The following is a 24,980-nucleotide window of genomic DNA, read 5'->3' on the forward strand; positions in this document are numbered from 1 at the left end:
TGTTTTGCAATTAGTAGGAGATGCAGGCTGTCTTTTTCTCCCTGTATATATGTTGTAACAATGCTTCTGAATTTAAATCCATGAAACACGACCAGAAAATGGTGATGCCTTCATTCAGGTTGAAACTTGGGGAAAAAATAGTATTTATATTCTTTATCCTTGGATTATCCTGGAGTCCAGAGTTTTGCAAGAAATACAGGCTCCAAAGCATATAAATGCTGAAGTCCATAAGCCAAGCCAATGGCACTTCTTCAGTTCCTAAGTCTTTTGTGGCTTTTGAGCAGCACAACCTCTAAGAAATACTCCCATGTGACTATAGCTTTTGTGCACCTATAGCTTTTGGTTTCAGCCATATAAAGGATCTAGCAAGCCCAGCTCCAAATTGGTTGATTGGCAAACTGTTGATGACAGGAAAAGCCACTGCCTTAATGAAGATGACATTAATCTTTCCTCTCCCTTCCTGCAGCTCTGGCTCAGGTGCATGATCTGTGAAGAGTTTGCTCCCCAGCCGTGACCCACAGCAGAGGCTGTGATGGGACAATTTTGGTCACTCTTGTTTCCATCAGTGGCAGGGAATGAAAAGAGGTGTCCATCAGATAGTATGAAAAACTTACTTCTGATGGTGTCATTGGAGTTTTTGCTCATCCACCACATTCTAAAGTTACCATCCCACTTAGTCATAAATCACCCCATTCCAAAGAGACCATTATTTCAGTCATTCTTGTATCAGAAGCAGAGAAACATGTACAGGGCTGAGCTGCAGATATACTGTTCTGTTTACAGTTATGCTTAACATGCCTGCTGCCTTGCAAACAGTACAAAACTGTGCTGTGGCACTTCACGCTCTTCAAGCTGTTCAGGTACAGGAGCACCCCTCTATGCCTACTGTCTGAAAAGAGAGATGGAAGTTTATATATTTACTTTCCTAACAGTCTTTCTTGCTCTCCTTTCCTCATCTCTGCAGCAAGTGAAATGTCACTGTCCCTCCTTTTGGCAGACCACTGCTTTTCTCAGTGTTTTCCTTTCTTAATCTAACCATATTTTTACAAGCACACTGAAACATCTGTCTTGAGATTATTCTCTTTTTCTCTTTGGCTGGAGGTACCTGACAATAGTGTTTTAGCTTCTCCCTCCCAGACTGCATGATTTTGAAGTACCAAATTCATGGCTTCCCTTCAAACACAATTGCCCTCTTGAAGGAAGGGTGAAGAAATCTGGCTATGAAAAAAGGGCACAGTGCAAGCTGTCTGTAGTTTGAGATCTCTATCTCCATTTATTTCTGGGCAGGAAAACACAAAATAAACCCTTTTGCTCTGAACTTTAATGGGCAATGATATATTTTGAGATTTTTTTTATGTTTTATTGTTGCCTTAACAAATAATTTCTGGGAATGTATAGGTCCCAACCAGACCAAACTGATAATTTTTTGCTTGTATGATAAAATTCCAAAATCTGACAAGCGTTTTGAGTAGGAAGGCCAATGCATGGTGCTTTTAGTTGTTTGTGTACCTTGAGATACTACTTGAAAGAATGGATTTAGCTGGACTGTACTACCTCACTGGTGGATTAGGGAGAGGCAAATTGTATCCACAGTATTGAAGATAGGAGGGTAAGCAAAAACTGTAACATGTTTAAGAATTTTAATTTTTAAATAATCACCATGTGGAGAGAGCTATGCGTGTTACAACTCAAGACTGTGTCTCAATGGAAACAAATGCAAGTTCTCCATTGTTCTTGCCCATGTAATATTTTGCAGTTTGATTTTGTTTTAACCTTGATTTTATATTTTGGCTTATTCCTGTAATAACAGTTTTTAACAAAATCCCATTTAGGCCTGTTTGATAGTCCTGAACATTGATGGATAAGAGAACTTAGAAGTTACCTGTAAATTCAAGTTGTAACAGCCCAAGTACATGATGGGAAACGAAGACCTTTGTATCTCTAGCCTTACCTGTAGTATCATTAACTCCCCATCTGACCACCATCTCATGCTCCAGTGGAGATAAGGTCCACAGAGCGCTGTTTGCTCTACACAACCCGGTAAGCACACGATGCCTACTGCTATGTGCCATGGCAGTGTTCCTGGGGGCCATCTCCTCCTGAGCTCCCTGTGTGCTGATAAAGAGGGTGACCGGGCACACAGAAAGTGGGCACACAGAAACTGGGCAGACAGCTGGGCACATAGGAAGCGAAGGAGCAGCCTCTAGATGAGAACACATGCGCTCTCTTGGTTGCCCCACTCTCTGTAGCAGCACAACCGTGGGCAAGAACCCACACTGCCTGGCTGGGGTGGCGTGTTGCCGGATCCTCCCTGACGGAGTCATCCCTCTGCACCCCGGCACAGCAAGGCAGGATGCTCCGCGCTGGTGTGCGAAAGACGAATTCCCTGCACCTCTCTCTGCTCCTGCGGCGGCGGAAGGCCGGAGTTCGGGGTCGCCACCTTCTCGACACAGAGCCGGGCACCCCCGGGCCGTCCGCATCGCCCCGCAGCCTTCTCCAGAGTCGGAGCCCCCAGGTCCCCTGCACAGCACGGGATAGGGGACAGGCGGGGGGCAGCAGTGACCCCCGCGGCGCTACAGCAGTGTGCCCGCGGGAAGACGGGGGCGGGCAGCGGGACGGACCGTCCGCGGGCAGCGAGGGAGGGCGGAAGGCCGGGAGGGCGGGAGGCGGGCGGCGCCGGGAGGGCGGGATGGGGGGGCGGTGGCGGCGGGCCGGGAGGCAGCGGCGGGCTGGGTACCGTGCTGCGCCGCCGCGCTTCTCCCTGGTGCCGCGCAAGGAAGGAGAGGTGAGCGGCAACGGACCGGGGCGGTGAAGGAGCGGTGCCCGTCAGCTGGACCGGGCGGTGGGAGCTCTGCGGGGTGCGACGGCACAGGGAGGTGGCGCGGAGCCGTGTTAGCGCCGGTAACCAGCAGCGGCCGGTGGCACTTGTGCCCTGCGTGGCGGGCTCGCCCCGCCCCTGGCGGCGGCGGCGGCGGCACCGGCGCGCACTTAAGGGCGCTAGCGGTGGCGAAGGAAGGTGGGGAGGGGGGTGTGTGGGAGTGCTGGTACCTCGGGCGCTCCCCGGTTCACCGGCGATACCCACGTGCTCGCGCGGCTGTGCGGGCTCGCTCCTAGCGCGGCTGCCGCGCTGCGGGGAGTTGGGACGGGAAGGGACGGGACGGGACGGGACGGGACGGGACAGGACAGGGTCTGCTCCGCATCTCTCCCCTCCGCCTGAGGAGCGCGCCGGGGGTTCTCCCTTTCAGCCGTCCCGAACGGTGGAAGTACCGCTGGCTCCGGCTTGCCCGGTTTCTGATCCAGCTCGGTAGTTGGGAGACTTCAGCACCTCTGTGTGACGGGCGGTCTGAAAGCCTGCTGTTATTTCTGCATGGGAAGTTTTCACTAGCAGGAATGTCCTGAGAGTAGAGATGGGAGATAAAGTGTGAAGTTAACTTGCAGAATTGGCTTCTGAGTAAGGGAGCGTCTAAAATGCAAGTTTGTGCCTCAATGAGGGCCCTGGGGAGCTGACGACCTAAACGTTGGTTACGTTGAAAAAAACATTGGATTGTAGAATTACTTGGAAAGTGCTAGGACATTAATTTGAAAATAAATACGTAGATGAGTAGAGAACTGGAGTGTGATTATCACCTCCAAACATTCCAGTTTTGAGTATTTAACTTCTTACTTTGGCCGATAAATGCTTATTTATCATTATAGGATATTATCCAAATAGGATAAATAAATGTTGCAAAAATATTTGTTTATATATGTAGTTTAACCACCAGAATATTTTGGTGGTTTCTCTGATTATATGTACATGAGCATTATGTATGTTATACATTATTTTGTGTATCTTACTATGTGCAGAAACTATAAAGATACTGTACACTCTTTCTGTATTGTATAATACATGCAGATAATTGTTTTATCCTGTGACTGATGCACTTAAAATATGCCATATCATATCACTCAGAAAACCAGAAAATTAAATTTGTACCACAGACTAATAGTATGGAATTTCTGCTTCAAATGTCATTTGAACAGTGGCATGCCTTTTACACTGTGCGTATATTTGTTTTTAATATTGCAGATGCCTTTTGATTGCAAGACAGCTGAAATGTTTTGAGAGCTGCTTCTCCTTTCCTAACCATGAACAGTTCAAAATCACCAGGGCTGGGTGGATTTGGAATCCTGAGAAACACAACCTGCCACACGGAGAAGAAGATTTCAGTTTTCTTTTCAATAATCTTCATGACAGTGGGAATTCTGTCCAACAGTCTTGCAATAGCAATTCTCCTGAAGGCATATCAGAGATTTAGACAGAAATCGAAAGCCTCGTTTTTGCTTCTCGCTAGCGGCTTGGTTGTCACAGATCTCTTTGGCCACCTCATCAATGGAGCCATTGCAGTGTTTGTGTATGCATCGGATAAAGATTGGATTCGATTTAACCAGTCCAACATTCTTTGCAGTGTTTTTGGCATCTGCATGGTTTTCTTTGGTTTGTGCCCACTCTTCCTGGGCAGTGTGATGGCTGTTGAAAGGTGCATTGGAGTCACTAAGCCGATATTTCACTCTACAAAAATGACTTCTAAACATGTGAAAATGATGTTGACTATGGTATGTCTGTTTGCTGTTCTTATAGCTTTGCTGCCTGTTCTTAGGTTTAGAGCCTATCAAATTCAAGCATCGAGGACCTGGTGCTTCTATAAAACAGAACATGTTGAGGACTGGGAAGACAGATTTTATCTCTTACTTTTTTCTTGCCTTGGGTTACTGGCCCTTGCTGTTTCATTCTTGTGCAATGCAGTCACAGGAATTACTCTTTTAAGAGTCAAATTTAAAAGTCAACAAAGACAAGGCAGATCTCATCATTTTGAAATGATCATTCAGCTCTTGGCTATAATGTGTGTTTCTTGCATTTGCTGGAGTCCATTCCTGGTAAGAGCCTAACATGTTTGCCAATTTTTAATGCACATCACTGTATAAAAGTTACACTTTTTTATCTCCAGGTTTTAGAGCGCTTTAGCTGTGATAACAGTTCCAGTCACTCTTCAATATATTAAGTTTACAGCATATTGCATGTAAAGTATGTACATGTACATCTATAAGAAAAATGAAATTTATTTTCCACTTCTGATCATAAGCAAAATACACTGAGTAAGCTAAATATATCTAGGGACTGTGGGGACTGTATTTCCTGTGCTGTGAAGGAGACAGTGGTAGCAGAACGGTGGCTAGCATAAATCAGAGCAGGTACTGAGTTTGTCCAGAAATTCAGTGAAATCTTTGAGTGGCAGGTCTGTTTAGTCTGTACTGTGGTTTGTATCACTATTTATGGTAGTGTGTTTGTTGTTACTGTTTACTTTTGTCAACTGTGTGACAGAAGCTAACAGTTAAGAATGTAAAAATCCTCCACTCCATTAGCAGGGTGTTAAGGGCTTTGCTTTAGAGTCATATTAAAAACTAGTGTTTGGCAGTGGGTTAAAATAAAATTTGGTTTAGACCTGACCAGGCAGGGTTTTAGTCTGGACAGATGAGAAGCAAAGCTGCCCTATGCAGGGGCTGTGCTTTCTCTGCTGTCCCAGCTGTAACTTAGGAGTGCTTGCAGGTGACTGCTGTGACTCTTCCAGAGTGGTAAGTGTTGCCCATGTTAGTGTGCGCTCTTGTCAGTGAGCAGGATCAAAGAAACAGGATTATGATACAGGAAAGTATTTGATGGCTCCTGTTATATGATGGCATTATAAAACTGATACGAGCTGTGCTCTTTTTGCTGTAATAAACCTGACTGAAGAAAACTTTTTTTTACTGGGGTGAGAGAGGTTAAGTTACAAGTGATATGAAATCTTAATTTGTTTCCTAGAAACAAGATCCTGTAGTTTTCCACTGATATGAACGAGGAGCAATTTCGATTTGAGCTTACAAATACAGAAATTTAAATCTGAGTTCTGAATCTGATCCATCTGTATCTCATTTCCTTGCTGCCTATAGTATAGCATGGAGTTACCTGAACTAGTTCTAAATTAGATACTGCTGTTAGCCTAGCTGCAGCAGTTGGGTATATCTGGCAGGTAGCATTTAATTAATCCAGTATTGCAGACTTCAAGGAGAGAAGTTTGGATATAGATCTCTACATCACTGAAATGAATAAAGCCTCTTTCACTTCTGTTCAACACACAGAGAATTTTTCTATGCTTGCTCTGCAACATAGTTTAAATTCATGTTGGCTTTTGTCAGTGTAGTGGCTGTAGTGTATAGAGCATAAAGTAAATCATCAGAACAGTATAGCAGCCTTTTGTGGTGAAGCAACTTCCAGTTACTTCCAGACATCTGAAATTTGTCTGGGGCAAGCCACAGAATGATTTTCAGGAAAAACAACTCAAATGATGGCTTTACTTTTCATGAAAGAACTCAGTATATTATCCTCTGGTGACATTAATATATTTATATATTTATATAATTTTGTTATGCTGTTCAATTTGTGTTAATTATAACAACATAATTTAAAAAATCTTGACACTCTTTAATGAAATCTCATTGCTACTTTTGCTAAAGTATGTAACTTCTTGTAAGTTGTAGTTAATGAATTACTCTATCAGCAAATTTGTTTTCAGAGCCTTTTCAGAGTTTGATGTTTTCATCAGCTGGTGATACAGACCAGTGAATGACTTTTTGCTTGATTTTGTACTTAGTAGTTTTTGGGACTGTGTGGCCGTGGGAGGCGATACATGAGCAGTCCTGGTTCATTGGGTGGCAAATCTGCTGGTGCTCTCTGTGCCTTTCAGGCTCATGATGCTTTGCTTCTAGATCTCTTTCGAAACAAGATGAGCCAATCAATCAATATCACCTAAATTAGCCTGGCAGTATGGAAGACAGTTCTGCAATATGAACAAATTTATGTTAGAAAAGAGACGTGAAAAAGAAAGTTAATGTAAACAAAGTTCAAGGAAGTGAACAATAAGCCTTTTATGCAGAGACTTCCATAGTCTGCGAAATGCAGTGCAATGGGATGTGGTCCTTGGTAGGCATTACCTTTCTTAATTACGAGGATCGTAGAGTTTACACCAAAGTTAATTCTCCGAGTTACCCAATCATTGTTTTTTAGCATTCTATTCACTGAATGCAAACAGAATTCTAAATGCAGTGTTAATTTAGCAAGCTTTATTGGACTGCACTGGTGCATATAAATGCAGTGGAATAGCTTTGCCAGGGACATAGTGCTCAAGTGGTACAGTAAAGAGATCCAGGGTTTATCCAAATGTCTGATTTATGATGAAGTGCTGATCCAAATCTACTTGTCCAATTTCTTGGAAACCTCTGAGGGCTTTTAATTTGTGAAATTAATAGTTTACATTCTATAATATAATCAGCATATAGCAAAATAAATATTCCTTGAAATAAATAGGAGCAGGTGTTCATAGGTTAAATCATTTGGCAAAGTAGCAAAATACATGCTTGTTTCAAAATCATTTCCTTGTTTATTTTTTTTTCAAAACTAAACCTAAAAGTCAGTGTCAGTCTTTTAATTGTGTCTTTTACCTGTGTTCTCTATCCCAAAGTGTATACAGAACGAAATGTTAGGCGGGAGTGAATTGCCTCAGTATAAACCAAAGTGATTAGAAACCAAACCAACCTTTGGAAGAAAAAGTGGAGGATGGTGGTGCAGTTTATGGTGGGTTTGCAGATGCAGGACTTTGGATTTATTTTGTGTGATTTTTCGATCTAGTAGGGGGTTTCTTTTCTCCAGTTTTCTTCCATTCTTAATCTGGTCTGGTACATAAGTTGTCGTATGTGCCTAACTACCAAAATTAAGTCTGTCCAGTGCAGTAATCCAGCTGCAGATTTACTTAACTATTAGATTTTTTCTTTTTTTCTCTAAATGAAGTTATATATTCAGTCAGTGTCCTGTGCTAAAATCACTTTTAGATGCCATTAGAGGCAGAAGACCCTGGATCATAAAATCATAGAATCATAGAATAGTTAGGGTTGGAAATGACCTTAAGATCACCTAAGTTGCAACCCCCCCTGCCATGGGCAGGGACACCTCACACTAAACCATGTCACCCAAAGCTCTGTCTAACCTGGCCTTGAACACTGCCAGGGGTGGAGCATTCACTACTTCCCTGGGCAACCCATTCCAGTGCCTCACCACCCTAACAGGAAAGAATTCCTTCCTTATATCCAATCTAAACTTCCCCTGTTTAAGTTTTAACCCATTACCTCTTGTCCTATCACTACAGTCCCTAATGAAGAGTCTCTCCCCAGCATCCTTATAGACCCCCTTCAGATACTGGAAGGCTGCTATGAGGTCTCCATGCAGCTTTCTCTTCTCCAGGCTGAACAGCCCCAACTTTCTCAGCCTGTCTTCATACGGGAGGTGCTCCAGTCCCCTGATCATTCCTCATGGCCCTCCTCTGGACTTGTTCCAACAGTTCCATGTCCTTTTTATGTTGAATACACCAGAACTGTACACAATACTCCAAGTGAGGTCTCACAAGAGCAGAGTAAAGGGGCAGGATCACCTCCTTCGACCTGCTGGTCATGCTCCTTTTGATGCAGCCCAGGATATGGTTGGCTTTCTGGGCTGCAAGCGCACACTGAAGCCGGCTCATGTTCATTTTCTCATCGACCATCACCCCCAAGTCCTTCTCTGCAGGGCTGCTCTGAATCTCTTCTCTGCCAAACCTGTAGCTGTGCCTGGGATTGCTGTGACCCAGGTGTAGGACCTTGCACTTGGCATGGTGTCATCATCCCAAAAGGTGTCTAGCATGGAGATGAACTTGATTTCTGCACCTGCTCAGTGGTAATGAATTTGTTTTGGTGCCTTTATATATGTGACCTCCATCTCATCTATTCCTCAAAAATGGGCAGCTTTTTAATTTTCTGCTGGAATGTTCATTTTCTATGAGAATCTTTCCTCATAGAGGTACCACAATGAGGGGTACTCCCTGCTTCTTGCCTTATGGGGGAATATTCATCTCCTCAAATGGAGTTGAGAGTGGGAGGGAATACTCAAAAAAAGCAAAACAAGTGAAATTCACCAGTTTTTGGATAATCAATGGAGTCAATGATTTGCAGAGACGCATTTGTTCTAACAGTCAGATAATTTTCCTTTGTGATGAGTAGTTCCAGGAAACCATGTTCTAAAGATAGTAGCATCAACTTCTCTGGGTAGTAAGTCATCTTTTTTTCATCCTTGCTGAAGTCTTAGCCCTTTGCTAGGAATATATGAATTTTGTTGGATAAATCTGGGGTCTAGGGGTTGGATTCCCAAAGCAAAATGTTGGTCTGGATCACTGTGAGAGGCATCTCTGATGAAATTGATTGTTACATAAAGCTGCTTTTGGCTGTGACTTGACATCTGGTCTGTCATGATACAGCATGTTTTTGGAGCTGTGTTAATGTGAGCAAATTCTGAGTTTGCTATGTCAAATTCTGTGGGCTTAAGTGATAAACATGTTTTAAATCTTGGTTTTGGAGCAGCAAAGTGAACTTCCTGTAATGGGCAAGAGGAATTTATTTCAGAGTGAATTTATCTATGGGAACAAATTATGATATGTAGAAATGTATATTTTTTCTCATGTGTGGAACACAGTCTTAGCCTGGGAAAAATACTTTTACTTTCAAATTATTCTTGAGATCTCTTTCCATGCAGTTACCTGATTACTTCCATTTCAGTTTTGCCTCCCCTCTACTGCAAAAAAATAGCCATTTCTGTTTTTTTTTCTTTTTGAAAGACTTCAGCTATTTATTTCATATGATTAAATCATCTCTTATTCAGTTCCTTTTTTCACTGCTTCGATTAATTTCTAGCAGTCTCTTCTTAGGTCATTTCTTCCCTTTCCAGGTCGTTGCACTAATTGTGTCTCTCTGAACTCACTCTGACTTCTTGTCCTCAGATTGTCTCACGCAAGGAGGCTTGATGATTGTTTTTTTGTGCACCTAGGGCTGCAGTTAGCTTACAGTTTGATGAATCACTTCAGCCTAGAAGCTGCAGAGCTGGTCCAAGTGGTCCTTTTTGGTGAATATGCTGTTGGAGGAGGTGAGAAGGGCAATAGTGCACTAAGAAGGAGGCTCTCAATGGAATATCTTTACCCCAGCCCACCCCACCTTAGTTGCTTTACCAGGTATTTTAGGTGCTGAGACGGGCTCACAGTTGGTACCTACTGAAGGAAGTCAGTGTACTGCAGGTTTTACACTTACTAAATTCTAGGCCACAAAGTTGCACAGTATAAGGTACTTTGCGGCAGCCAGCAGGCTGCTCTGCATCTCATTTAGTGTTTTTGTGTGTACAATCATGTATGTATATGCCTAATGACACTTTGCCAGGAGTTCATACCTGTACTATCCTTGAAGCCTCTTCCTTCGTTCATGATTTCTGTATACCATAATAAGCTGGCAGTTAAAATTTCTGTTATACTACCTTATGCTTATATGTGCAATGGGCATCATGTATGTGAGCCCATTGTGTTATTAATCCTGTTTGTATGCCTTCAAATACTGCTGGTTATATTGTTCCTGCAGTAAAATAGTTAAAAATCTGTCCCTTCTCTTGTGCTCCTGTGACTTTCGTAATCCAAAAATGCAGTTTAGGAGAAGCAGACACAAGATGTACCAAGATGCAGGTCCCTGCTTTGCTAGTGAGGACTTTTCATCGTGTAAAGTCACCCCAGATCTCATGGGGATCTGCTCTGCAGAAGCATATTCTCTAGGTTGTTAGTCAAAGCTTCAATCTCCATGAGCTCGTTGTGCCTGCATAAGCACTATCAACAAGAGTGATCATAAGAGTGATCTTTTCTTTTGAAAAATAATAAATTAGGCTTTCAATTTCCACTGATCTGTTCATGAAGACTGAAGGAAATACTCTTAAACATGTTTAGCTAACTTTGCAGCATTGAATGCTGTTGTAAAAGTTACTTTCACAGGGGAAAACCACACTTTGTCTTTCCCAAGATTCAGATTTTAAAGAAGATAATCAATGATAATTACTATGTTTGTGCTGGCTTTTGTCATTGAATTCTTGTCATGTTTTGCTAGAATGTTTGTCTGTTGACACCATACAAAAACACGATATTTTGTCAGAGTAAAGAAGATGTGGTACAAGTTGAGTCTGGGCTATTCTTCATACCCTCTGCCTGTGGCAGGCTGATGGGCATAGCAGGGTTGACCTGCTGCAGGCCCTCCACAGGAATGCCATTGGATGTTGTCTTTGCACCTCTTAGGCCAAGTGCAAGCCCACCTCAGGAGCCCACTTCTGCCATGACAGCTTTCATAAATGAACTGGTATCATAGAGAAAGGAAAAAAAACTTTTTGCTAGCAGGCCTGCTAGATATGCCTTTTTAGTCTGTAGCATTGATACAGGAATGGTTATTGTCAGCTATAGGTTGTTACTTCTCTTCAAGGCTTTGCTGTGTCAGAAGAGGTCAAATCAGGAGCAGTGTTTGACTGAATAAAATGCTAAGGTCCTCTGTAAAGGAAGCCATGTCATACAACTGTCATTTCAAGCTACACTAGAAAAGGAGCTCTCACTCACCCTCATATCATATGCTTTGAATTGTTTGCTGAATTTTTCAATAGATATGTGAACACTGTGCAAATTCAATTACTATTCTTGCATGAGTTCCTCCAAATGAGCTTCTTATACTGAAGGTTAAATTGCTGAAATGTTAGTGTCATTCCTAATATTACGGCCCAAAAGCTATGTTGGAATAAATAGCTGATTTTAGGGGTTAAGAAGAAAAGGAGCACTCATTTTGATTGATGTTTTCTTATTCTCATGACAGAGGTGTCTCCTTAGCTTAGTTTCCTGTGGAATAAGGTTTAAGCAGCAGCTCAGACAATTCGAGTATGCTTTTGTATGTTACCATGAAAATATTACATGGGAAAACATTGCAAGAATTTTCAGAATAGCAAAGTTTAAAACAAAGCATTTAAAAATTCAATCCATCTATTCAGATTTGTTTCTATGATACTAGACACCCTTGGATAAGATGTTCCTGCTTTTTTCTAGTATTGGCTGTAGAGATCTTCTGTTTTGGATTTTTAAGAGGCACACTGTCAAATTTACTCCAGGTTCGAGGAGAAATTGAAGGAGTTTTGTCCACCCAAAAAAAATACTGAATTTCAAAGGTACTGTTTCAGTGTTTGGAACTGACCTGTTCCTATTTTAATTTTTTACAGTTTGTAGAGTTCTTACAGGCCTTAGCCTTTCTGAGAAATATGAATCATTAAAAAAAAATGTTTTTAAGTGTGGGCCAGGGCTTAGTTTATCACAGAGTGCTTAGAAACTCTATATTAATTGTGGCTACATTTGTAATTCAAGAGTTGATCTCCCTCTAACTGAATTCAGGGAGCTAAGCAGCTGAGAACAGGAAAGAAGTTCTGGAGCAGAAATAGGTGGTCATCAGCATATTGTCCTGCAGAAGTGATATGAACCAGGAAAAGAAGAGCTGAGATTGACAGATTGTCCTTTACCGGTGTCTTTTGGGGAAGCATAACTGTAGTTTTTGTTATCTATGTTTACTTGTGCTGTTTGGGAAAACCTAAAGTAAAGCCTTTTTCTGAAAATGCAGTGCTGCCAGAATGCAATTAGATTGTTTTGTTTTGGAGAGAAAAATTAGGGAGGGCAGGTTTCCAGTCATGTGAGAACACTGCATTTCCAAAATAGCGTGGTCCTGATTTTCTTTCAAAACTGCTTGCTGCCTGTTTTTTAAATTTATATTGTATATATGGAATTAAACCATAAAGATCTGTATGCTGAAACACAATTTTTTGTTCAAAATAGATTTCAGTGAGTTTCACAAAAAAATTTTTTTTTGTTCAGTTTTGAAGTTGCTATCACAAAAAATCAAAATTTGAAAATTTCAGCCAGATAAATTTGTCATTTATAACTTCTTCTTACTTACTCACTTGGTAAGTTTTTGCATTCTGTGCCTGATCTTAAAAAGTAATTCAATTTGACATAAATTCTGGTTTTGTTTGATGCAAGAGAATTATTTGTATTTCCTATATATTAAACTTATTCAGGCCTTTCTTGCTTGAAAATATCAGACAATACATAACCATTTCTGGAAAATGTCGTACACAGCATAACCATTTTTGGATGGTTATTTTAGGAAAGCTCTCTTTCCTGACTATCTGAAGACTTTAAATAGTAAAGTTGCTGCTGAAAAGTCTCTGGGACAAATGCACTCACATGGCACAACTCCAGAAAGTTCTTCATCCTCCCCAGGTTTAACATGACAGACATCAGGGTGGGATATACATTCATACATTCTGTGAGATATTCATTATGGTGTTAATTCACGATCTTAAGTTTTGTGTGCTGATTATAAATGCTTTCTAGTAGAAGTTGTCTCAGGCGTAGCGTAGAATCAGTTCATGTCTGAGAGTGCATTACTTGGATATTTTTCTGAGTAATGCGCTGTTTAGATTTAAAACATAGAAATAATTATTATTTCCTGTGCTTTTAAGACTTAAATTTTACATAAAAATATTCAAAATTTGCTGAGTTACAATTCAGGTTGCAGGCTCCTCTAAGGAGGAAGGTGCCTGTTTACTGTGCGTGCAGAGTGCCCAGCAGAACAGGAGAATGATCCCCTCGTGGGTTTTGTGCATATGTGTTTAGAAATAGTAATGGTCACGTAGCAGAATATTGCAGAAACGGTTTACAGGAGTTACAGTAAAATTTTAGTAACTGCCTTGCATTTTTTCAGATTCATCCTCATATAGGATGAAAAGAAATAGCTGAGTGCCTGAATTAACCTGAGTTGCACTGTAGGTAATGCACTGTCTCATGCTGAAGGATTCCTCTTATCCATGCCAGACAGAGCAGGAAGTGGAGAACAGCTCATAAGTTTGCTCTTAGCTCCAATTTTTAACGAGCTGTGTGAAGACCTCATTCAGAGACACATGCTGAAGGGTGGATTTGAATGGCACTGGAGTAGTGTTTCTGCATGATTTCCCCAAAGAAGGCTGAAGATGAGCCTTTGTGTAAGGAATATCCTGAACTGAGGTTTTTTAAGGCATTTAGACCTCTATACTAAACTCACAGAAACCAAAGATTACTTTGTAATTGGAGAAATAGAAGTCACTGACTGATCTCCATCTGGTCCCCTATCTGCTGTCCTTAACCTGTCTGCTGCCAGCTGCCTCAGTGGCTTGAGCCCTTCACAAGCTGGCTGTGCATGACCACCACCAGGTTACAGGTTTGAGGGAGGATGTATAGGATGTAGTGAGTCTGCCCACAAGCAGCTTTGTCACTCATGTGACCAACATCAGGATATGAGGACATGAAGAGGAAGACTTTTGTTCTGGCAAGGATGTGGCCAGCTGTGTTCCCATCTGCCTCACTGCATGGAAAGGTGTCTAAACAGAAAGTGAAGCAGGAAGGAGATGAGGATCCATGTAACTGGTAGTAATTTGTTTTAGGATTTACAGTTCATTAGTGATTTGGAAATAAATTTGAATCCACCTTTTACCATGAGTGTGTGTTTGCAGAAGTACTAAGAAATAAATCACTCTTCAATGGAGATTCAAATTTTCTCTTCCCTCTTCCACCTAAAAGGTGCTGCAGCTGCAGAGATTCACTTTTAGTTTATTTGCTAACATTATAAAAACAAAAATAGATTTGCAAATTGTATATTCCAACTTGGTAAATAGGTTGCTAATTCATTAGCCTTGATATTTCTGTTTATAGCTTCTTAGGGTACTTCTTCAGAATGCTAGAATAAGCCACTTTTATAAAGGTGATTTGAAGAAAAAAACACCATGAAAAGAACACATCACATCTTTCTTCACCAGCAGGCAGACTTTTAAATACTGCAGATCAAGATAGCACCAGGTGACTATGACTCCAGTACTTCAAGATGATTTCATGTTCCTGCACTGTGTAAGTTGCGTACATGGTAAATGTAAACATACATAAAATATAGTCACAAATTAGTAGATTTTTCCCCCCTTCCTTATTTTCCCTCTATACCCATGTAATAAGCACTATAATTTCTCAGATAATTAAATTGCAGGTTTGACTCCACTGGTAGGCAATAGAATAGGTTATTTTTTACACTTTTTGTGACTTGAGGTCTTGCTTGCTTGGTCACGCGTCAAAGCCATCTGTCCCTCTGAATTCTAGAAGAGGTGAAAAGGCCACTGTATATTATGACTGTGACATTCGTCTTCCTTCTTTTAACACCTCCAACATGTATGAATATCTTTGGATTTGCTGGTATTTGCCCTGAAAGCCTGCATGTATGTGCCATTCCTCTGAAATCGGGGACTGGCTTGTCCAAGGAACCCTTAGGCACTTCAATGTGATTCTTGGATTCTTAGACAAAAGTAATGAATCTGAGAGAATTAAAGAAGTGGCCAGGTAAGAACTGGCAGAACCTGCATTCCCTATAGAATAAAATCATTTGCTTTCAGAGGTATAAGTGGAAGATTTGTCTCTGGTTGCTGAATCTGTACTGCATCTTTCCTCAGACAGGCAAAGTGGAGGGTGACTTTAGTAATGATGCAGTGTGAATGTGGTGATATTTGATCAGACAGTTCACTTCTAAGCTACTTCCTGTGCATAATTAAGTGCTGAATAATAACTGTTGAATTCATTCCATAATCATGGACCTTTTTTTTCCTCTAGGTTGTCTGTATATTGTCTCTTTTTTTCTGTATTCAGACAGTTGCTTTCCTCCCCAGTGTTACGTGTTTGTGATTCTTGTGTATTTGTAGGGTATTAAGGAGAGAAGTTCTGTTGCTCTTAAATCAATATTTATTTAACCAGTAAAAATGTGATTGTTTTTAAATGAGTGTGAAAGCCTTGAAAAAGCAAAGCAATAAAAGAGAAGTAATAGGCTATTTCCAGGGTTTAGAGCTTTACCCAAATGGCCTTAATGGAAGAACAAATAGATCCTGAATACATGCAGTCCTTACATCCCTAAATACTTATTTGATTTATTTGTGTTTCTCAGGATAATCCTTATTATGCAGGATCAAAAGTACTCTGTTGTTTTCTGGTCCCAAGAGGTCTAGCAGTTGTCTGTAAGTATAGACTTTTTCAGCACTGCTGAATAAATAGTATTTGAATTTTATCTGTAAAATTATTTTTTTTTGTGCAAGAGGTTTTTGTTACAGACATTGTTGATAGGCAGCAGTACTTTCCTTGCTCTGTGGAAGCAGGCTTTCTTGTAACTTTAAAAATATGTAGCTCAGGAATCAGGTTGTTTATTTGACTGTGGTATAGACATTATGTCTTTTTGTTATGGAGTGAGTCATCTCTTCTTAGTGCTGAAATCTTCTTTATCTCTATCCATTCGGCTTTCCTTTCAAATGAGTTAATTAAGCTGCGGGAGCAATTACATTGTCAGCTAGTTGAACCAAATTATTTCTAATTTTGAGGGGGAGGAAAGAAAAGTATGAAAAAGGACTGTCAATCCAAGGTAGAAATAATCTGGGTTCTTTTAGAGAAACAAAGGTGACCTGGAATGGTTCATTGAAGCACAACCTAAATTTATGTTACACCAAAACAGATGTAAATATGGAAAATGGAAACTTCACCTTCAGTTAATGTTTGTAAGTTGATGCATACAAAAAAATCCTTCTGTTTATCAGGCTTATTTCAGAATTGCGTTCCTGCTTTATACAAGGCATGATAATGCCAAAGGCAGTTAATAAGATATAAATAGTCAGTATAACATTGTGGCACTTTATGTTTGTTTTTTTTTCAGTAATTTTGACCAATTCTTGCATACATAAAAATCTCATTTCAAATGATGTTCCAAATGTTTGCTCAGAAAGTGTATTGCCACCCATAAATATTTTGCATAGAGCTGTAAAAACACAGATGGTGAAAATGACACACTTGACTCTAATGGCACAATAATGGAGTGCAACAGACTGTGAGTCCTCTGCAGACCTGAGCCTGTGTGGGAAGAGCAGAAAGCTCGGAAGAACGGAACAGCCTCAGTGAGGAGGGATCATACGTTGAAGTCAGATGGAGCTGAGCTGCTGGCTGGCAGACACCCATGGAGCTGTAGTTTAGCGTAATGGCTGCAGTGTCATATATTTGCTGCTACACTGCAGTCCTTTCTTTGGCTTTCAGCTCTAGTGAGCTCTGCCCTACCAGTTCATTGGGGTACTTGAACATACTATTTCAAGGCTTTGATGTTGCCAACATGAGAAAAAGCACATGTAGCCTAACTGGTACCATGTTCATGAAGTGAAGCATCTTGCGCTGGTGAGAAACTGCCTGGTCACAGAATCAACTATGTCTGAGAAAGGAATGTTAGAAACTATTTTAATTTGCTTTGTGGAAAATGATGTATTTTCTTGTTTGCTCTGTACTTTTTTGACTTTTATCACAGCAGTAGTGCTTTGGAAACACCTCTGGGCTCTGAATGCCTTTAGTTTTACAATACCTTCAAAAGGTTTACACGGCTCCATTTTAAGGGAGGTAAATATGAAGCACATGGAGACCAAATAAGCTTCTACAAAATGTAGAAGTTTTGAACTTCTTCAAAAAAGATTTTTCTCCAAGTGAATAGTGATCCAGTGGATCTATTGTTAATTTTGAGTGTAATTTTTTTCACAGGAAAGTACATGAGAGAAAAGGAGACTCCTTTATTTTGGTGCTATTTGTCAAAAGCTGATCCTGCAAAACTTTATACATGGGAGTATTACGTATCCCCTTAAAAGTACCCTATACCCCTCCTCCATGTGGAGGAAAACTTGCTAATGCATTTTGTCTTCTCCAGATCCTTTTTAAATACACATAAAACCATTATGCTCTGCCAAATGATCATCTGGTATAGAAATGTTGAAGGTATGGTTTCTGTTTTTCTTTTAAAAAGGGAAAGGAAATCATTAAGGGAAAAACATGTTGCAGGTCTGTAACAGAAAAAACATTTTATGTGGCTTAAGTATGTGCATTGATGCAGAAGTGGTGCAGTACATATTTTTCTTGGAATCCCTTGCTTTTAAACTGACTTACTTACATAAAATCCATAAAATCACATTTTAAAAAGCAGCATACTCAGCTTTGTTGTAACAAAAGCTTGGTTATATACTGGAAAATGTACATAGCAATGATACACTATCAATGATTTGCTGTCAGTGTTTCTTTCCTAATGGCTGTTCTTCGGAGATATAAAATGGTACATAAAATGTGAAGGCAGAAACAGTCTGATTTTTCTCTCCCCCTCTTTTGCAAATTTTTTCTTGAAGTTTATGGAGTACTACAAAGTATTATATTCTGTCAGCTGTTGCCTGTAGCAGACTGCAGCTTCTTTATAGCATATATGGCTAATGGAAGTTCCAAAAAGTTCTGGAAATTCCAACTAATTATATATATTTTTTCATATGGAGTGGAACGTAATCAGTACAATACTGCCTTGTGACACCTCTGGATTCAACATAGGCATCAGTGACAAAGTACGAGCACTCTGCAAATCCTGAGAAAAAAAGGGACCTTTCTTCCATTAGTGGAAATCTCAGAACTGCATGTTATAAAATCCAAAGGAAGAGGAAGAGGTTTGGGAGGGTCTGCAAGGTTCCCATAGGGAGCTGGAGCCTGAAGGCTGAGCTACAGAGGAAGATAATTTCTTGCATTTGCCTGCTCTGCTTTCCATGACAATCTCTTGGTGACTGTTTTTTATCCACTTTCCTGAAGTCAAGGCTGGAACCTGGATTTAGGACGTATGTGCTGAGGTACATCAAAGTAGCATTACAGTTTGTTTTATTTCCTAACTAGCTGTAAAGTCTGTTGCTTGTTTTGACTGGCTGTCCTTGAGTACAACCAGGAATGTGACTAAACAGCACTGCCATTTAGCATATTAGTTGTTCTCATATAATTGAGATCCAATTGGAAAGGAAATTAAAATCATGCTGTTTATATTTGGAGAGTGGTGTGAAGTTTTAGAGCGATTGTTTTTTACTTTGTTGCACTGGGCTTTGTCCCTAAGGGAAATGGCAATCTCTGATGCTATCTGCTATACGCAAAATAGTAGAAGTCAGTGATTTCAAAATTTTTTTGAAGCTTTTCCATCAGACTTCCCGGAACTTGCGAAGTGGGCTTTGGTTTTAGTGAAACCTAAAATGGGACAAAAAGAATGGAGAAGTGTGGTGTATTGTGTCAAATCCTTGCTTGACACAAGTTTGATTTCTCTGTTTTAGAAACAGGGAATTCTCAGGTCTTTCCTTAAATCACCAAGGGCTACAACGAGTCAGAATAACTTTCTATCTTACAAGCTGGCCATCTTGGTTTAGAAAGTCACTTTTACAGTTATACTTTTATAGTTACTTTCCTAAAGAAAGTTTGAATTGTATTGCTTACTTTCTTGTTTTAGTTTGCAAACCATGCAGACATACTACAGCTGTGTTCATATAAACATTGTATAATTCAGCAAAGTGCTACTTGGATTTTTACATTTCTAAATATGTTAGAAAATGTCATCAGTTACATTTATTTACCAGCTGGGGGTTAATTTTTTGAGTCATAGTGCTGAATCTGCATGAATATTAAATTCTGTTGTGGAGATCAAAGGCAAGTAGATATGATGCAACCACATTGCCTCTTCCCGCTTCCCTACTTGTGTACTGCTGGCTACAGAGGACAGGATTCCTCCATCATCCTTCAAGTGGCCTCTCTGTGCCTCCAGAGGAGGTCCTGCTCTCAGAAGTCAGCTTAGCACTGCAGCAAGCTGTGTTTGCAGTTTCTGAGCCGGTTCAGTGGCACGACTTACTTGCATCTAGGGAGCAAATACAGACTGACTGCATGTTTTGCTTCAATGATATTCTTTATTGAACAGCTGGTAGTGAGTTAGGCCTTTTTATCATTATGATTTCAAACTGACTTTGGAGTAGCATTTTAAGAATTTAAATTTAAATTACAAAATTAACCATGAAAATGTGATGGAAATAATAACATATTGGTCTCGCTTCATTCTACCTCTCTTCAGCTGCAGTTTAGGGTTTTGTTCTAGAAATCATCAGATGACTTCAGAAAGGCTCCAGTAGGCAGGACATAGTCTTCTTTTTGCCCTGTCTTTGCATGCAGTTGACTTCATTTGCATGCAGGTTTCTTATGTGTTTTCTCAGAAGACATGGAAAACCTTCCAGTAGAGTGCAGGCTCTTTGGAAGAGCGAGAAGCTATCTCATTTCATACTCAGAGAGAGTGCAGTGGTTACATGTCTGTTGCTACTGCTGCTTTGCCACAAGTGTTTTAGGATAAAAATGCTCATGCTTGGGGTTCAGCTGAGATTCTCTGTCTTACTCCAGGCCTATAGGGAAGTCTTAGCCTCTCAGAACTTCAGAAAGTTGGGATATGATTTTATGTTGGTTTTAGTGATACAAGAAATGAAACCTTTTTCAGTTTCTGCAGAACACTACCAGATAATAAAAGTTGGATGAAAAATTCTTATTTTCTGAAACAAAATGTATAGATAATGTATATTTGTCTTATTATTTCCAATACGTGGACTCACAGCTGAGTTGCTTATGCGTTTAGTTATATACATAACCTCTGTTTCTGAGTTCAGATGCATTAGTTTTTATATGTCCAGTATTCAGAAGAGTAACTTAAATGCTCTGGATGAAGCTTCTTCAAGTATTAGAATTCATAAAATTATATATCAAATTTCTTATTGTCCCGATTTACTGTATGTAAATCCATAATCAAAACAGAGGTACTTTATGTTGAGCCAGCAAGTTGAACAGCAGATGAATGGATTCACTCAGAGGTGATTACCACTAAATGGAAAGGAATTTCACAAATTTGAGAAGTAATGTGAGAAAACAATAGTTTTACAAAATCTGGATGGAGCTACTTTTCCTAGATGTCAACATTTAGTGCTTCCTCCTCTGGGCATAAATTGCATTGGATTTGTCATTTATTAATTTTGCAGACTGCAAGAGAAGAACAGCATATTAATTTTAAACTACATCAAGGTTAGGAAACTAGATATCTGTAATAAGTCAAGCATGAGATATATTTGGTAAGGAGGTTGGTCTGTGAGCTCTATTATGTCATCAGTTGCTGCCCAGTCCTACTTGAATGAGTACAGACTATTCTGTCTGCATTTAGCTTGTGCTATTGGACCTCCAATAAATAAAGTGTAGGACTGTCTTGACAAAACATCCCATGCAGAAGCCAAAGGAGTTGTCCAAGTTTGGGTGGGCTGCTGATGTCAGAAAGGAATGCGCCCATTGGATGTGGGGTGAAAAGCAGATTCAGGGAACTTACTTGGAAGTGTTTGTGTTGGCTCAGTGCTCAGACATTCCTCCTCCTCCTTGCACTGGTTCCCAGCTGTGCTTCTGCCAGTCTTACCAGCTTCTTTAGGAATGTTCCTCAGGGTTCTCTTTGCTGCTCTCATAGATGGCCATACAGAAACTCTTCATCAACCCTTAATCAAGCAAGTCTAGGCTCCTTTTATGTGTTCACTCTGTTCCACTCAAGTTTATACTCAGATGTTGTGACCTTCAAGCTATAAGTAGGGCCCAGGAATACAGAGAAGCCGTTAAAAAGGGGTATAATAGATTTGCTGGAATCTTGAACAGTAGTTCTCTCTCTTCATTTATTATTATATTTTTAGGGAGATTTGGGGATGTTGTTTGTTGGTTTTGTTTGTTTGTTTTGTTTTTTGTTTTTTTTACAATGTATCTTAGTGAAAATATGATTTTCTGCACTTGGACAGACTGATCCTACTTCTAGCACTCAATAAATCAGTGTACTCATGACATCAGTTGTAAAATACCCTGTTTCTTAGTTAAATATCTGTATTGCTTTAAAGGCTTTGGAACTGAAAGCCTTAATAGTGTTTCATCTTTCTACCAAAAAAAGTCTTCATGTGCTTTTAACATTAATAACAGAGATAATTTACCGTCCTCTGGCAGGTTCCTGGCTTTGCAGAGTCATGCTTTCTTCGCACAGGAACTCAGGTTACAAAACCTCAGTGGCAGAAGCCTGTACAGGTGGTGTTTCACTATGGCTGGTGTTTCAAAGCCCAGGTTGCATCTCTGCAAAGTGGGAAGGCCAGCCACAACTTGCTGGGCTGGTGTAACTCTTGGGTGTCCTCTGTCAGAAGCAGTCTGAGCTATACTGGAAGGCTAATACTTCCACTCATGTGAAACTATTGGCTCTGGCAGCATTGTTGTTGTTGTAGGTCTGTCCATTGACAGCACCTCCACAGGTGAGTAAAACTCTCTGTGTTTCCATTGGCAACAGGAGGGGTATTGGTGGCCTTTGTCACCATGGCTTAATTTTTCCTAGAAACCTCTAAACCCTGTAGTGTCAATAAATTCTGTTTTGTTGCAGCTTAAAATGTGTGAATCTTCTTGATGAAATCAGAGTCCTATATTCCTTATGCAGACTTTAATTTGAAAATGTGGAAAAATAAATAACTTTCATAAAAAAGATCATGAAATGATCAGCCAGTAGCTTCTATAATTGAAAAACCCATCCCTTGGAACAGTCTTAGCATGTTTTTTTAGCTTAAATTCTAGGTAGGTTTGTATTCCTTGCTCAAATCAGTTACTGGTTTTGGGGGGTTATTCTCTGTCTGGTTGCCATCTTCTGCTCAAGTTTCAGCAGAGACACATGTCTATCATATGTAAAACAGGATTTCTAGGATGATGAATATTACATGCCTGAAAGTATGTACTTTGCAATTGGGATGCATTGATGCTGTTAAGGTGTGATGAGCAGAGAAAATGTTGAAATTTCACTTGTTTACATGCTCTCTTCGTGTATTTTTTTGATGATAATTTTAAAATGTTCCATTTTCAGGTGACAATGGCCAAAATTGGGATAAATGAGAGTCGTTCAAAGGAGACCTGTGAAACAATACTTTTCGCTCTTCGAATGGCAACGTGGAATCAGATTTTAGATCCCTGGGTGTACATTCTTCTCCGGAAAGCAGTTCTTAAAAACCTGTACAAGATTGCAAGGGGATGTTGTGGTGTGCACATCATAAACTTACACATGTGGGAACTCAGCTCCATCAAGAATTCTTTGAAGGTTGCAGCAATATCTGAGTCACCAGTAAGTTCCAAACAAATAAACCTACAGCCGCTCAGCAATACAGGGAATTAAACACAATGTATGGAGAGATGATGGAGGCAGCTCTCATGCATGGGCAACATGTTAAAATTAATTCCAAGGCTCCGTGTTTGGCACTTGTTTAAAATCTTGAGCGGTTTGCTCTTGCTACTAACCGGTTTGATATCGCTACTCCGAAAGATGCACTTGAATGTTTTCCCTTTAGAATACATTCTGTCCAAAACTGGTAGTAGAGTGATGAATCGTCCTGTATTCCTCTTTTCCAGGTATTAAAGTGAACAGGGTTCCTTATAACACTCCCCTACCAAATCCTTTACCTTAGCAGGCTTCTTAAGAACACATGCAATTGTGAAAGTCATCTCCAAGGTCATTTTTAAAAGGGGTAGATTTTATCTACCAGTGATACCCTCAGATATTTTGCAGAGTAACTGCTTCCTAGGGTGAACTCCAGCATCCTTTCCCTAAGGGTATTCTTTGCTTTTAGGCATTGAATTTCCAGTTAGATATATAAAAGGCATTTTGTTTGTGCTCAACTTATTAAATGATCAAATTTGCATGGTTCATTGACTTGACCTCTTAATTATTTACTGTTTCATGAATTTTTGGGAGAGCTGCAGACTTCATCAGCTTAATCATTCCTTTCAAATCACTGACAAACCATGAAGTTCCTTGTGGGAACATAGCAGATCAGCTCAGCTTGCTTGAAGTTACATTTTCTGATCTATTGGTGAGTTTTTAGTCCTTTCAACAAATTTTGTTGAAACTAACAGGCATAAAGCTGTGGTTAGTCTGTAAACAATATAGTTGTTTCATTTTTTCAACTCCCAAACTGGAGGAAGTATCTTGAAGTGTTCCTGTAAGGCATATACTGTATTGCTCATGAGGTATATGTGCTTCATTTGTAAAAGGTCACACGTGTCTCATGAAAAATGAGTGCGACCAAATGAGCATCTCTGCAGGGAACTGCACTGGGGGTGTGTTGTTTTGTTGGGTTTTTTTGGTGAAAACAAATGGCACACTTAGTTTTTCAGGGTCTGTGTCTGAATTGCTGAGGGTATTCAGTGTATTTAAAGGGATCAGAAAGTTTCCAGGACTTTGCACAGGAGGACCTTCACCTTTAATGCTGCTAAAATGAGCTTTGATTTTTGTGACTGTATTCTTGTTCAAAAACAAAAATAAGAGTATCAGACTTGTAGCAGAGGGATTGTTTTAGGACAGAAATGTCTATGTTATTTTTACCTGCTTTAAATAACTGCATTAGTGAATTGTTGGAGTATTTTGACAAAGTACTTAAAAACTGATTCACCAGGTAGTCTGAGGGACCAAAGCTATTCACAAGGTACAAATTCATGTTGTATGTGAGAATAGTTTAAGGCAGAAAATAAAAAAACCAAAGGGTTTAAATATTTCATTTTTGGTTTAAAAGCTATTTCCTTTTTGTTTTAAAAAGGTTGAAAAATAAGTGGGTTAAATAACCCTTTAATGAAATGAAATGGCTTCATTTACCCTAAAGAATTTCTATATGTGATTTATTTTCTCAGTCACAGAGCTGATAAACCGTGGACAGATTTGATGCTGGTATAAGCTCCACACTGTTGCTTCAAGTGGGTTCTGCTGAATAGTGAAAGCATCCAGTCAATGTTAAGTTTGGCATTTTCATTTCACAGAATGTGATGCCAGTGTATCTGTTGACATAAATTATTTGTTCTTTATGGAAGATTGTTGTTTTAGCAGCTGCAAAAATAATGCTGGTCTGTAAATTGTTGAGATGTTTGATCGGTGAATGAAGCTCGTCAATGTTTCCTTTTGTTATGTGAATAAATGTAGCTTGTGTAGTTCATGCTGGTTGACTTGTAAAACAAAAGTTTATATGTATATGTGATTTCTTATATTTTGTGTACTAATACATATTGAATGTAAATTGCAAAGCCTCATTAAAGTTATCAAACTGTATC

At 39.9% G+C, this 24,980-nt stretch overlaps 1 protein-coding gene across 3 annotated transcripts; it reads left to right on the plus strand.

Moving 5' to 3' along the window:
* The first annotated feature begins 2,679 nt into the window (after positions 1-2,679).
* On the plus strand, positions 2,680-24,980 carry PTGFR (prostaglandin F receptor). Of its 3 annotated transcripts, XM_061345138.1 has the most exons (4): positions 2,680-2,785; positions 4,070-4,917; positions 22,753-23,007; positions 24,567-24,980. In XM_061345138.1, the coding sequence occupies exons 2-4, from the start codon at positions 4,129-4,131 to the stop codon at positions 24,576-24,578; spliced, it is 1,056 nt and encodes a 351-aa protein (XP_061201122.1). In that variant the 5' UTR covers positions 2,680-2,785; positions 4,070-4,128; the 3' UTR covers positions 24,579-24,980. The 3 variants fall into 3 exon arrangements, with proteins under 3 accessions (XP_061201122.1, XP_061201121.1, XP_061201123.1); XM_061345137.1 differs by having other exon boundaries at positions 22,753-24,980; XM_061345139.1 differs by having other exon boundaries at positions 4,070-4,596; positions 22,753-24,980.

This window comes from Neopsephotus bourkii, unplaced genomic scaffold, assembly GCF_033783945.1.
Source record: "Neopsephotus bourkii isolate Nb327-2 ecotype Australia unplaced genomic scaffold, CSIRO-AGI_Nbou_v1 NB_234, whole genome shotgun sequence".
NCBI classification, from domain to species: domain Eukaryota; kingdom Metazoa; phylum Chordata; class Aves; order Psittaciformes; family Psittacidae; genus Neopsephotus; species Neopsephotus bourkii.

Bases quoted from the DNA above. Each gene is read 5' to 3' on its own strand.
- PTGFR (XM_061345137.1), top strand. From the start codon at position 4,129: ATGAACAGTTCAAAATCACCAGGGCTGGGTGGATTTGGAATCCTGAGA. The intron at 4,918-22,752 runs GTAAGAGCCTAA...TTCCATTTTCAG, and splicing joins TTTGCTGGAGTCCATTCCTG to GTGACAATGGCCAAAATTGG.